Below are 15,889 nucleotides of genomic sequence, written 5' to 3'. Positions count from 1 at the left end.
AAAAACTGGAATATACATATGGAAGAGATGACAAGAATATGTATTTTTTTCTGAATTTATGCAAGTACATGTATTTTTAGGAAGGAAGATGTAAGAGTTAAATCTTCACCTAATATAACAATAAATGGATATTTAAAATTGAACAAGAATCAAGAAATAGTAGCATTAATATGTTGTTTAGAAAACAAAGAATAAAATACCAAAAGAAGGAGCAAAAAGAGTTACCAGTGATTGGCACTGAAAATTAGACATCGAAGTAGGGAAAGGCTGGTAGGAATAAGATGAAGGACCTCTGTTTTTAATTTTAAGCCTACAGTACTTACACGAACTTTAAGTATATTCCTACAATTCTTTTTATCTTTTTTTATTATGTTATGTTAATCACCATACATTACATCATTAGTTTTTGATTCATACAATTCTTTTTAAAATATGTAAATAACAAAAACAAGTGGGAAATAAAAGAAAAGACCACTTCAAGACCCCGATTTCTACTTTCTCTATCTCTGAAATAATCCAAGCAGAGGCAAGATAGATAAATACAAGTTAGGGATGCTCTGGATGAGATTCCTGTACTAGGTAAGAGGTCCAGTTGATAACCTCAAAATGGTTTCATACAAATTTTGGATTATATAATCACTTCTTTATTCCATGTGCTTATAAGTACTTAAATATATAATTTATAGAAGAATAATTTCATAATACCTTATTTCTTTTAAAAGCAATATATACTTTCTTTAGCCTAACTTGCAGAAATTTTACTCACATTAAGTGCCAATTACATGCAGTGTTTTGTACTCTCTACCCTCACAAGAGAAGGCAGGTATAATTATGACCTCACATTTTATTAATAAGAAAACTGAGTGGCCAATATATTAAGTAAATTGTCTTAAGTCACCAAATAGTGCATAGTGGAGTCAGAAATCACAGCCCTAATTCTATGACTCTAAATCCCACTCTCATACCACTGTCCAGTTCCTTATTTCTCAACTCAATGAATAAATGTTTATTGTGTGGTGCCTGTGTGCTAACATACTATTCTAGATGCTGGAAATAAAGTGATAACGGAAACAGACAAGTCCCTGCCCTTTACATTAATTACATTATAATGAAAAAGACAAAAAAAACCCGATCATATAACTACATAATGTGATTCTAGATAACAATAAATACAAAGAAGGGTGAAGAATTGGAGAGAAGCAGTGGATCTTTTTACCTAGGGTAATGAGAGGGAGCCTGTCTAGGCAGTGACCTTTAAGCAGAGATATGTCTGAATAAGGAACCAAACCACATGAAAATATAGGGGACAACATGTCAGGGAAAGAGAAGAACAAATGGAAAAGCCTTAGGGAGAATGAAATTTTGTTTGTTCAAGGATGAGTAAAAAGGCCACTGAGGCTAAAGTGAAATGAGCAAAGCAGAGTAGGATATGAAGTTAGAGACAGGCAGGGGACAGGTCATACAGAGTCTTAAAGACTGTTATTAAAAAAAAGCATTTTTTCTGCTTATGATGGAAGCCACCGAAGGATTTTAGATGGAGGAATGAATGATCTGATTGAGAACATTTAAATATCTCTCTGGTGATAATGCTGAGAATTGATTTAGCCAGGGTTAAAGGAAGATGATCAAATTAGAAAGGTACAGAAAAATCTGAGATCAGAAGCTGTCCAATATGCTAACCTCCAGCCCCATGCAGCAACTGAGCATTTGAAATGTGGCTCATCTGAAATTGAGATGTGTTTTAAACATAAAATACACACCTGATTTTGAAGACGTTTTGTAGGAAAGAAAAAAAGTAAAATAGCTCAACACTTTTTTACATTTATTACATGTTGAAATGATAATATTTTAGGTATATTTAGGTTAAATAACATAATTAAAATTAATTTCACTGGTTTCTTTTTATTTTTTTAATGTGGGAACTATAAAATTTTAAATTCCAAATGTAGTTCCCATTATATTTCTATTTGACAGTGCTGATCTAGATAGTGACTTGCCTAGAGTTTTAAAAGGAGTGAGGGGTGCCTGGGTGGCTCAGTCAGTTAAGCATCTGACTTGGGCTCAGGTCATGATCTCAGGGTCCTGGGATTGAGCCCTGCTTGAAGCCCCTAGTCGAGCCCTGCATCAAGCCCCGCATGGAGCCTCATGTGGGGCTCTGTGCTCAGTGGGGAGTCTGCTTCTCGTCCTCTCCCTCTCCTTCTCCCCCATTGGTATGTGTGTTCACGTGCTCTCTCTCTCTCTCTCTCTCTCTCAAATAAATAAAAAATCTTTGGAGAAGGTAAGAACTATGGGATTTGGGATACATTTTGAAAGCAGAGCCTATAAAACTTGTTTGAGGAGTAAATGTGAGGATAAGAAAAGGAGAGAAATCACTTTGATTCCAAAAATTTTGGCCTCAGAAACCGCGTAACTTGGTGGTGAAAAATACTAAGATGGGGAAGTCTGGGCTGGAATCTTACATCTGAGCTGCCCTGCTGGCTATCCCAATGTCAAGTCACGGGCTAGGCACTCACAAATGAAGGGGCTTCATTCATAAGGAGTATAAGTAAACGAACCCTTAGAGTTATGGAGTGGTCAGCCTGGAAAGCCTATTCAACAACCTCGTGTCAAGTATTCTGAGTAGTGGATCAGTAAACACTGTTGATCAGTTGCTGGACCACACTGCAGCCACATAAGTCTGGTTCCTGTGGAATGCTAGACTCTGCTAATAAGAACATCTGAGGAAATATAGTAACTGGGAGTTCAAATGTTTTAATCTCACAGCCCACACTTCCAGTGCTAGCTCCACCACACTGAAGGATACTTGACCTCTCCATCCCTTTACTCACTTTTAAAATGAAGGTAATACCTACCTCAAGCTCTGAGGATTAAATAAGATAATGTATGTAAGGTAATTAACATCTGACCTTTGACCTGGCACATAGTATAAGTTTAATGAATTACAGCTCTTAGTAAAATCATAGAGTAAGAAATGGAATAATTAACAAAGCTACAAAGGATTTTTGGAGAGTTTCATTCTAGTTCTACTTTCATAATAGAATATATAGTATCTAATTTCAGAAATCTCTAAAATTAAAATGTGTTACCTGTAAGTAGTGTTTGGAACATAGACATCCCTGGCAGGAAACTCCAAAATTTCTCTGGTAGGTCTAACCCTACTGTCTGGGTAAAGCTTCACTTGAAGCAGCTCTGGAGTTAGGCAATAATGGGGATTTTCAGGTGCAGGAGAAATGTCTATCTTCAGCTGAGCTGCATATAAAAACATATTATAAAAACAATGTAAACATAATAAAAACTTCATGTAAAAATGTTCCTGGAAGGATTTAGATCACATTTTTGCAAGAAGTTATAAATTACTGATACAGACATAATTACATGTAAAATAATAAATGCCTACCAAATGAATGAATGAGAAGAAAGAAAGAAGCAAAAGAAAGAAAGAAAAAACAGAAACAGAGGCATCTAGCATACAACAAGCCAACATTCTGAAAGATGAGTGATTTAATTTGAACTTTTTTTACTCTGGAATGGTTTGCTCTGATTATATGAATCTGTTTCTGAATATTTACCATTCTATGTACATTTTCTTTCCTCTAAAAAATAATTTTAAGCCACGATATTATTCATCATTCACATTTCAGTACTCAAATTATCAAAAGTACTGAATCTTGCATACAAACTGTTTAAGACCATGAGAAGAGAATAATAAAATGAAGAAGACTGACAAGCATTGGGCAAAGAAAGATAGATGGGTTAGATAAGTGAAAAAAGGAATGCATAATTACCAACAACAGGACATATTAGTGATGATAAGGGTTGTATTAATGTCTACTCAAAATTTTAAAATACCTGTAATAGGTCTTAGTCGCCGTAAAACAGAAGATGGCCTTCTCATATCAGCAAGAAATTTGTACAGATCTTCATCACTCAGGCGGTCTCCTTCCTGAGAAAAAAGTATTCCATAAAACAAATATAGTAGATTGAAAATAAATGTATATTGCCTGTTAATATTCATACCCTCTTCTGTCGGTTTAGTCAGAATGAAAAGTAAGATTAAATTAATACAATTATGATTAAAAATAAATATCATGCTGATTTATTTCCTTTTTTATGCTTTCAAATTTTATTGAGTTATGATACTATTATCTATACTTTTATATATTTACTTATAGCCCATTATTTATGTCTATAAGGTATTACAGGACACTCTAAAATACAGAAAATCTATACAATTTAGAGATAGATGAAAAGGAAAAAAGAAAAAGAAAAATATAGACATAAAAGAAACATATATATATGACAGTCTTAAAAATTTTTTACACTTGAATGTTTGTCTTTTCAATTTTATATCACCAAATTTCTCAAATGCAAAATATACAGCATTAACTAAATTTGAAAAAAAAAAGAATAAGTAGCAACAAAAACTACACCTTTTTTTCTGATTGCAAGTACTTTTTTTTTTTTAATTTTTTCAGTTGAGTATAGCTAACACACAATGTTACCTTAGTTTCAGGTGTACGACATAGTGATTCAAGGAATTTATACATTATGCTATGCTCACCACAAGTGTAGCTATCATCTATCACCATACAACACCATTACAATATCACTGACCATATTCCTTATGCTGTGGCTTTTATTCCCGTGACTTCATTCATTCCATAACTGGAAGCCTGTATCTCCCACTCCCCTTCATCCATTTTGCCCATCCCCCCACCCTTAACCCTTTCTGGTAACCATCAATTTGTTCTCTGTATTTACGGGTCTGATTCTGCTTTTTGTTTGTTTATACATTTGTTTACAGAAATTACTCATAAGGAAAAGAATAATTATCCTGATACTAAGACCAGAAAGAAAATTGTGAAACAATCTCAATCAATGGGAAAAGAGACAAGCAAACAAACAACAAACCAAACTACACCTAATACAAAATTTTCAATTTAATGTTTTTTCTTACAATTAAAATAGGTAAGAATTTTACGCCTTTATTCAAGAGTCAATCTTTAGATTTCATTAATCCAAACCTCCTGCACTTGATATCTTATTGTTTTTAATGCACTGTTTATATGTTTATTTTATGTTAATGAACACATTTAACATTACTTTATTACTGTGAGCTCACCTTGAGCCATATCCCATTTGTTCACTATTACATACTATACAGAGTAAAGAACTGGTCTTCTTTCATCCCACTATTCAGAAAAGTGATTTTTAATTTCCAAGTGATTCAAGATTTTTATTAATACTTTAATAGTTTTGAGTTCTATTAAGTTATGATTAGAGAATTTCATTTTATGAAGATTTTTTCCTGTGGCCTAATTATTGTAAATGTTCTATTAGTTGCTAAAACAGTATACTCTCTCCTCTTTTGAGTCAGATCTTTAAATGGTCCTTATTGATAGTACATTCAGATTATCTCTACTTAATTATTTCTGTCCACTTAACCTGTTAAATTGATTCTATTATTGGCCTCCACTCTTTACTCCCTGTGTGCCTTTTGTTGGGTGAGGCATAATTCCCACCCCTCGGCTTGGCCATGTGACTTGTCTTGGCCAATAAGCAAATGTGATGCAGAGACCTGACAAACATTTGCACAAATGAGCTTGGCCCCCTGTTGAACTTCTGCCATTAGTATGAGAACATGACCAAGCCAACCTGCTAGAGGATAAGAATAGAAGTAGAGAGACACGGAGACACCTGAGTCATTTCAGTCTTCCCAAGAGAAGTCAGTCTAGATCAAATGATCTAAGTCAATCTCCAAACGTGAATGAGCCTAGCTGACACCCCCCACTTCCACATTGCATATTCACCACTGTGTACTCCAACTTATATACCTGTCAACAAATAAAACAAATGTTCTTGAAACTAATGGGTGGGTTTAATTTTGTTTTTATATCTCCATGTACTTTTAATAATTTTGACTTGACGATTTCAAATCTGTACATAAGCACTCCTAATTACTATATCAAATTCATCGTTAGTAATTGCTCATCAACTTTAAAAAAGAACTGCCTTCTGTTTCTCATTTTGTACCTTGAATTCTACTGTATTAAAATTGTAATCTCTGCTTTTTACTTACTTTGCATTTGCCTGATGCATAGTATACTAGCTGTTTAAAAATACTTTTAAAAATGATACATGCTAATCATTAAAAAAAATTGACTGTACAAAGTATAAATGCTTTCCATTAAAATAAACAAACAAACAAATAAATGCTTTCTATTGCTGATGTTTCCAATAATCATTCATTGAAAGTTTTCACACTTTGTGCTAGTTTCCAGCTACCAGTCTCCAACACAGTATCCAGTACATGGTGAATGCTCAAAAAATATTTGCTGGATTAATAGGTAGGTGGGTGGATTGATACTCAGTACATGCTGAACAGGCAGAAACTATTTGTTGGATCAATAGGTAGGTGGGTGGATAGATGACTTGTTGATTTAAGGTTACAAAACCAGTTCAATAATAAAGTAGGCTGAAGAAATGAAAAAAGAACTGGTGAAATAGTGCAGAAGTGATATAGCAGTTGAAGAAGTAGAAAGAGAGAAAAATGTCATAGCTGCAAGGCTGTGTCACTGTATCACATAAATCTACTGCCTGGTTTCTGTAGCTTTATTTAGCCAATCACTTCTCCAAGTAACACGGTGGCCTTTTCTTTCTTGTTCTATTGTCCATAATAAAAAGACCCTTACCACTTCAGATACTTCTCAGCTGCTTTACTCTCCCCTGGAATCTCTCGGACCAGCTGTCTATAAATGCTATTGCAATAAAATTGTGAAAGGGCCTTCAAGTAGATTGCTAGCTTTCACTTCATGGCACATCCTTTCCTAAACCTTGCCTCTTTCAAGTTAGAAGATGTCAGTAGGCCAAGATTTCCTCCTCTTATTTAGACTAAGACCTCAAAAGAAGGAATTCTTGGACAATACTTAGCATTTGCCCTTCATCTGTTCCAAAATATATGCATGGTACCAAATCATTTTGTATCAAAATCCAGTATGGACATGCATACGTGCATGTACTCAGACAAAAATTAGGGGGAAAAAAGCTCACCAAAGCAATTTTTAACCTCACTATGTACAATGCACTATTATTTTTCTATTCTACTGTGTTTGTTTTTAAGCTGAGTATTATCTATTATATTTCCATTACTGTTAATGGATCATGACCAGCATTTAAAAACTCCTGATTTGATTCATGATTTGAAGTACAGAGAACATATTTGCAAAGAATAAAATATCTTTGATCAAGAACTTCTTGGACCTATAAATGCACCTATAAAAATGTTAACTACCTTTTAGCACAAAAATGCACTATAAAGGCCTGAGAGTCCTATTCCATACACCATGGATGTGGTAAATTCAACCAAAAAAAACTTGGGTGGGGAAGGGAGATACAACCACACAATCACTGACTAAGAAAATTCATAAACATAAATGTTTAAAAATTACAATTAAGAAATAGGATATAAATGTGGAGGATTGATTTTGATGCATTAGTATAACATTTAAATAAATATAATTATACAAGAGGTACAATATTATTTTATTCTTATACTTTTCATCCTTAAAAGTTTTTTTAAATTTCTCAAAATCAAAATCACTCCATGTATATGTACAATTACAAATTTTCTGAAACCAAAAAAATTTTATGTACAAATAGCCCCCTAGAATAACTACATGACAGAACAATACCTGCTTAAAAAAATTCGTCACTGTGAGAGTAGCAGGTCGAAAGCTGGTCAAGTTACAAGCATCATCTCCACTTGTTGTCCTTTCGAGGGATCGTCTGCCAACAATACTAGAATTCCTCCTCTCTGACCAAGACCCTTTTCGTTCTACCAAGGGGGGAAAAAACAGTATGATATTCATTTTCATAATATTTAAAACTTGTTTCCAAGCAGCTTTCCAAACACAGGGAAAAAAATCATTAAAGTTGAAAACTATTCAGCATATTGACTGTAGTAAGAATTTCACTTCTGGAGGGGCACCTGGACGGCACAGGCAGCTAAGCATCCGACTCTTGGTTTCAGCTCAGGTCATGATCTCAGACCTGTGAGACTGAGCCCCACGTCAGGCTCCGCACTCAGCGCAGAGTCTGCTTAAGACTGTCTCTCCCTCTCCCCCACGCTCACGCTCTCTCTCAAATAAATAAATAACCTTAAAAAAAAAAAAAAAAGAATTTCATTTCTGGAGAGATCAGTAAGGAAGCACTATACCTAAATCACCCTGTTCTCTTTTTAAAATTTCTCTAGTGTAAAAAAAAGTCTCTACTACACTAAAATTATGCATAAAACCAAAGATGAGCTATGAGGAGCAGCTACAGGGGAACTATGCATTTGCTAGGAAATATTCACACAATAAAAATTTTAGTAACCATAATAGTCCCTGACTTGAATTTGAATTCGAAACAGAATTTTAATTCAAAGTCCTTGCAAGATAACCCTATTAGCATTTGAATTTGAAACAGAATTTTAATTCCAAGACCTTGCAAGATAACCCTATTATTTAAAACCAACTGAAGATCTATGTTGCAGAGCAACAAAGAAACAGAAGACTTAAAACTATAAACAAACTAGACATAACAGATAGCTATACTACATATCAGCAAGCAAAAGTAGAATACATGCTCTTCTCAAGTGCACAAAGGATATTCTCCAAGGCAGACTGACCCATAAGACAAAAAATACAGTAAATTCAAAAGGACTGAAATTACATAAAATATGTTCTCAAACAACAGTGAAATCAAACTATAAATCAGTAACAGAAGAATATTTGGGAAATTCATAAACATGTGGAAGTTAAAGAGCAAACTCTCAAATAACCAGTGGTCAAAGAGGAAATAGCAAGGGAAATTAGGAAATTTAGTTAAAATGTATGAAAATGAAAACACAATATCCAAAGACATATGGGATACAGTGCTCAGAGGAAAATTTTATCTATAAATGCCTATCCTAAAAAAAAGAAGAAGAAGAAAGCTCTCAAATCAGTAACTTAAGCTTACATTTTAAGAAACTAGAAAAAGAGAAAACTAAAACCAAAGGAAGCATGAGAAAGGACTCAAAAATGACAACAGCTGAATGGCAATAAATGAAATAGAAACTAGAAACACATCAATGAAACCAAAAACTGGATCTTCAAAAAGAAAATTTTAAAAACATAAGCTAAATAGGTAATTAAAAAAATAGGAAAGGTTCAAATTACTAAAATCAGGAATGAATGAGGAGACATCACTACAGCTCTTAGAGAGAAAAAGGATTATATTACAATTTTATGAATAACTGTAAGTCAGCAATTAGATAATTTACACAAAATGAACCAATTTCCAGAAAGAAACAGTACTGAAACTGATTTAAGGTGAAAAAAGAAAATATAAAAAGATCTAAAGTAAGTGAAAAGATCTACTTAGTTAAATAAAACTTACCACAAAAAGAGCCAAGATGGCTTCACTAGTGAATTCTTCCAATTTTTCAAAAACCAAATACCAATCCTTCACAAAACCCTCCAAAAAACAAAGCAATAATTCACAGTTCATTCTGTGAGACCGGTGTTACTTTGATATCAAAACCAGACAGAGATGTCAAAAGAAAGAAAAACTGCAGACCAATATCCCTTATGAATACAGAAGAAAAATTTTGAACAAAATACTGAGAAACATATTCTAACAACTACAAAAAACTTATGCACCATGACCAAGTGGGATTTCTCCCAAAAATGTAAGATTGGTTTAACATCCAAAATGCAATCAATTAATGCAATACACCCTACTAAAAGAATGTAAGACAAAAATCATACAAGTCAACTCAAAGGCAGAAAAAGCATTTGACAAAATCCAACATCCTTTCATGATAAAAACACTCAAAAAGTTAGGCACAGAAGGGAATTTCATCAATCTACTAAATTATGTCTATAAAAAACCTACAGCAAACATCATACTTGATGATAAAAGACTAAATGCATTCTCCCCCAGCTCAAGAACAAGAAGAGGATATCTACTCTTCCCACTTTAATATTATATAGAAGGTTCTAGTTATGAGATCATTAGAAAAGAAAAAAGAAATAAAAGACATCCAGATTGAAAAGGAAACAGTAAACTTTTTATTTGCAGATGACATGATCTTGTATAGAGAAAATCCTACAGAATCCAGAAAAGAAAAAAATAACACTATAATTAATAAACATTTTCAAAATGGTTTCATAGTACAAGATCAATATTCAAGTCAATATTCTATACACAAGAAATGAACATTCTAAAAATGAAATTACGAAAACAATTCCAGGGGACCCTGGGTTGCTCAGTCATTAAGCGTCTGCCTTCGGTTCAGGTCATGATCCCAGGGTCCTGGGATCGAGCCCCGCATCCTGCTCCCCGCTCTGCGGGAAACCTGCTTCTCCCTCTCCCACTACCCCGCTTGTGCTCCCTTTCTCTCTGTGTCTCTCTCTGTCAAATAAATAAATAAAATCTTAAAAAAAAAAAAGAAAGAAAACAATTCCATTTAAAATAGCATAAAAAACAGTAAAATATTTGGGTATACATTTAACAAAAAGAGAACAAGACTTGTACATTGAAAACTATAAAATGTTGGAAAAATGTTAAGATCTAAATAAATGGAAAAACATTTCATGGATTGGAAGACTTAATATTGTTAAGAGGGCAATACTCCCCAAATTGATTTATAGGCTCAATGTAATGCCTAGCAAAATTCCAGTTGTCTTTGTGCAGAAACTGACAGCTGATCCTAAACTTCATATGAAACTACAAGGGTCCAAAATAGGCACACCCACACAAAATCTTTAAAAAAAGATAATAAAGTTGGAGGACCACTCTCCCCACATTCAAAAATTATTGCAAAGCTAAAATAATCAAGACAGAATAGTATTACCATAAGCTTAGAAATATAAATCAATGGAACAGAATTGAGAGTCCAGAATTAAACCAACATATCTATCATGAACTGATTTTCAGTAAGAATGGCAAGACCATTCGCTGGAGAAAGAACAGTCTTAGCAAATGGGTGTTGGGACAACTAAGTATCTATGTAAAAAGAATAATGTTGGACCTCTACCTCTCACCATGTACAAAAAGTAACTTGAAATGGATTATACCCAAATGTAAGAGCTACACCTATAAAACTCTTAGATAAAACACACAGGTAGATCTTCCTGATCGTGGGTGAGGTAATGCTTTCTTAGATATAACTCCAAAAGCACAAGCAACAAAAGAACAGAAAAATGGAACTTTGTCAAAAAATATCTGTGCTGCAGACAATACCATCAAAAAAATAAAAAAAAAAACCACCAACCCACAGACTGAGAGAAAATATCTGCAAGTCCTTAGATAAAAGATTTGTATCCAGAATACAAAGAGAACTCTTACAACTTGATGACAATAATATAAAAAAGCCACATAAAAAATGAGCATCCACTAGGTAACAAGACAAAACAGGTATTTTAAAAATGGGCAAAGTCAGATATGACTACATCTTTCTCCAAAGAAAATAAACAAATAGCCAGTGCAAAAAATAATACTCAAGATCATTAACTATTAAGGAAAGGCAAATCTAAACCACAATGACAAACCTCTTTACGTGCACTAGAATGGCTGTAATTAAAGGGCGAGATAATAAAAGTGTTGTCAAAGATATGGAGAAATTGGAGCCTTCACACACTATTAATAGAATTTTTAATGGTGCAGCAACATTGGAAAACAGCTTGGCAGTTCATCATAAGGTGAAATACAGAATTGTCCTATGATCCAACAATTTCTAGTATATAAAGAAATGAAAACAGATGTCCACACAAAAGCTGGTACATGAACCTTAACTGCAGCATTATTCATATTAAACAAAAAGTATAAACAACCCAAATGTGCATCAACTGATGAATGGATTAATAAAATGTGGCATATCCACATGATGTACTATTATTTGGCAATAAAAAGAAATTAAATACTAAAAAAAAGAAAGAAATTAAACACTGACACATGCTACAACATGAACTTTTAAAACATTATGCTATGTGAAAGAAACTAGTCACACAAAGACTAAATATTGTATAATTGTATTGATATGAAATGTCCAGCATAGGCAAATCCATACAGACTAAGGAGTTATGAAGTTATTTAGGGTTGGGTTTCAGGATTGGGAGAGAATGGAATTACTGCTAATGAGTGTTCCAAAATTAGATTGTGGGAACACTCTGGTTTCTCTTCAGATCAGATAAATCTTTCGCCTTTTACCAAAATTAGATTGTGGTGATGGTTGCAGAACCTTGTGAATATATCAAAAAAACAACGAATTATACACTTTAAATGGGTGAATTGTATAGTATACAAATTACATCTCAATAAAGCTGTGGGGGAAAAAAGCAAAAACACTCTATGCCTCAGAACACTGCAAAGTCCACAAATAAAACAAGCCTATATAGAAAAAAGAAAAAAATTATATATTTAGAAATATTTTATATAAAACACTCTTACCGCCAGTGCTTATTTCCACCTCTGTAGAATCTCTTTCCAAACTCCCCGCACTGCTAACAATATTCATTAAATGGATTGCAGTCCAAGCAAAAGGCATACGATATTTCCCAAGTCTTTGACAAAACTGATCGGCTTGACTTTTCAGCTTCTCCAATTTTTCCTTATTCTGCAAAACAAAACTTTATACATTATATAATTATGCTCAAAAGAAATGAATTAAAGACTACTTCATAATACATAAAAAGACAGGGTAAGAATTCTCAATTCTCAACAAAGATGGAAAAATAGGGGCGCCTGCGTGGCTCAGTTGGTTAAGCAACTGCCTTTGGCTCAGGTCATGACCCTGGAGTACCAGGATCAAGTCCCACATTGAGCTCCCTGCTCAGTGAGGAGTCTGCTTCTCCCTCTGACCCTCCCCCATCTCGTGCTCTCTCATTCTCTCTCTCTCAAATAAGTAAATAAAATCTTAAAAAAAAAAAAAAGAGTCTGCCTTCAGGTCATGACGCCAGGGTCCTGGGATCGAGCCCTGGGCAGGCTCCCTGCTCAGCGGGGAGCCTGCTTCGCTCTCTCCCCTCTGCCCCTGCTCAAGTGCTCTCTCTCGCTCACTCTCTCTCTCAAATAAATAAAATCTTTTAAAAAAAAGATGGAAAAATAATCTATACCTTTCAGAGATCAACTAACACTATTTATCTTAAGCACTGAATAATTTCAACCCATTCTATAAATGTATGTATAGAGTAAGTTTTTCAAATTTCTCTTTGTGATTTTCTCACCTTGGTAGGAAAGAAAGGAGAGCAAATGCCAAACATGTTTATGTATTACAAGTACTATTTTATGAAAAGAAACATAACCATATTCTAGTCAGTAACTGCTAACTATTAAATATTCAAGGTAATGACTTACTAAATTTTATTATACTGAAAAAGATGGAAGCAGTTGAGCCATTTGGAACTAATCCTTAATTTATGGCAAGAAAAGGAGTAAGGTAAGGTGGGAGTGGGGGGCCATAAATACGCTAGTAACATATAAGCCCAGAACTGTAATAAAAGAAGCAAAGAAAAAATTATTACAAAGGGACTAAATCCTAGAAATAGACTGATGGTCCAAACAGTATGTGCCTCTCGGGAAGATATCCTGAAGCTGGCCCAACTTTCAGGCTGTCCCTGACACAAACACTAAGGTGGCCTGTGATAGCCAACCAATGGTCCAAGAGTGAAAACCTACATCAAATCTCCTACGTACTCTTTCCATATAGGATGTATTCTCTAATGATTGTCCTACCTTGAGACTCAGGTCTGGGAAAAGAGGGAAGGATAACTAAATGGTAGCACTGTTTATTGCTATCTATTATACTTCCAAAATAGAATCTTGCTTTAAGAGACTAGATATCCAGTGTACTTGATTCTATCAACTTATACACATATGTAATAGGCTGCTAATATAACTATGAGCTCCATAAAACAGCAGATTTAATTTAAAAAATGACAACCTGGGGAAAGCCAGAATACATTAACCCTGATTTCAACCAGCTAGCCAGGGATAAGAGAACATTATCATGTACCCAGGTCGACCTCAATCAGCAGAAAAGTCTCAGTTCTTGTTATAAATTTCACAAAGACAGAAAGCAAAACATATTCTAGATTTTGGTAACTTGTCCAGTATTCCTCAAGCATACTATCCTGGCTATTTCAACTATTAAATCATGTGGTCAAAGATCTAAGATCATATGTTATTCTTTTTTTTATTATTTAAAAGATTTTATTTATTTATTGGAGAGAGACAGAGAGAGAGAACATGAGCAGAGAAAGGAAGAGGCAGGCTCCCCATTGAGCAAGGATCCCAATGTGGGACTCCATCCCAGGACTCCAGGATTATGACCTGAGCAGAAGGCAGATGCTTAAATGACTGAGCCACTCAGGTGTCCCTCATCTGTTATTCTTGTAGCTAACTCAGGGTATCTGAAATTTGGTATCAACTTTATATAAATTACTCTTGCTTTATAAATTGATCCAAATTCTACAACATAGTGGTCTGATGGCAAAACAAAGATTGCATTTTCTATTTTTACCATATTCCTTAATTATCCGCAACTAGACAGAGCTCCAGAATACTGCTGTTTTGCTATGAAAGGTTTTATTTTCAATATCACCATTTTATAAAAATATCACTATTTTTGAAAATTTTAATTATTTAGGAATTAAAATATATTAACTTAGTTCTCTCCAAGAAAAAAAAATGTAGAGTCAATTAGTTTGGGGGTGAGGGAGATTTTAAAGACTAAAACATCACAGGGGCACCTGGGTGGCTCAGTCGGTTAAGTGTCTGACTCTGGATTTGAGCTCAGGTCATGATCTCAGGGTTGTGAGACTGAGCCCCACACTGGGCTCCGTAGTAAGCATTATGGAAAAAATAAGGAAGAAAAAGAGAAAAGCCTGCTTAAGATTCTCTCACTCCATCTGCTCCTAGCCAACCCCCCTCTAAGGAAAAAAAAAAAAAAAAAAGAATAACAGCATATGACACAAGCTAGATAACAAAGGAAATAAAGAAGAAACTAATAAAGTGGGTAGGCCAATAGAAAATAATGAATTAGTAGTAAAATTCCTTAATATGCTTTGTATAGTATTCTCCCAAATAATAACTTGGGAAATCTAAGGGTGTTTAGGGTTGGACTCAGAGATCTGGGGGAAATGGGGAGGGACTATATGTCTATAAAGGTGGGGAAAATGAGATGCATGATATTCTACCTTTGTGGCATCTGCTTCTTTGAAAATCATGTATGGTTCTGCACACTCTCCGATGTCACCTTGCTGTAGGACTTTTTCTAGCTGTCGAAGAAAAAAAAGTAAAGACTAATTAAGTGCCCCCCAAAAAAAGAAAGAAAGAAAGAAAGAAAAAAAAAAAAAAGCAATCGGCCTGGAATGCAAGGATGGTTCAATATAAGAAAATCAATCAACATAATGGACTACACTAATGGAATGACAGGAAAAAAACCACATGATCATCTCAACTGATAAAGAAAAATAATTGGGCAAAATTCAACACCCTTTCACACTAGGAACACTCAACGAACTAGCAATACAAGAAAGCTCTCTCAACATAATAAAGGCCATTTATGGAAACACCACAGCTAAAATCATATTCAATGGTGAAAGACTGAAAGTTTTTCCTCTTACATCAGGAGCAAGATAAGGATGCTCACTTTTGCCAATTCAATTCAACAAAGTACTGGAAGTCTGAGCCAGAAAATAAGGAAGAAAAAGAGAAAAAAATGAGTCCAAATTTGAAAGGAAAAAGTAAAATTGTCCCTGTTTACAGATATGATCTTTTGTTCAGAAAACCTGAATATGACACACACACACACACACACAAACACACATAAATGGTTGAACTAATAAATAAATTCAGCAAAGCTGCA

The 15,889-nt window shown here is 34.2% G+C and overlaps 1 protein-coding gene across 19 annotated transcripts in view; it reads right to left on the bottom strand.

Annotated features, from left to right (window-relative positions):
• Positions 1–15,889, bottom strand: part of DOCK7 (dedicator of cytokinesis 7) — a 215,382-nt gene that overhangs the window by 139,389 nt on the left and 60,104 nt on the right. For 18 of the 19 annotated variants that reach the window (XR_004302160.1, XM_032427391.1, XM_032427399.1 and 15 more), the window contains exons 10-14: positions 15,219–15,299; positions 12,475–12,640; positions 7,692–7,834; positions 3,850–3,943; positions 3,087–3,249 (exon numbers count right to left, since the gene is read on the bottom strand). Coding sequence is in view for 18 of the 19 variants with exons in the window: in XM_032427391.1 (XP_032283282.1) it covers positions 3,087–3,249; positions 3,850–3,943; positions 7,692–7,834; positions 12,475–12,640; positions 15,219–15,299 (647 nt within the window). In the remaining variant the exon portion in view is untranslated. Of the gene's footprint in view, positions 1–3,086; positions 3,250–3,849; positions 3,944–7,691; positions 7,835–12,474; positions 12,654–15,218; positions 15,302–15,889 lie in introns of those variants that run through there. The other variant, XM_032427474.1, reaches the window with a different exon arrangement.

The sequence above is a fragment of the Phoca vitulina genome, unplaced genomic scaffold, assembly GCF_004348235.1.
Source record: "Phoca vitulina isolate PV1807 unplaced genomic scaffold, GSC_HSeal_1.0 scaffold2, whole genome shotgun sequence".
Taxonomy (NCBI): Eukaryota; Metazoa; Chordata; class Mammalia; order Carnivora; family Phocidae; genus Phoca; species Phoca vitulina.
This window is presented reverse-complemented; position numbering and strand designations above follow the sequence as displayed.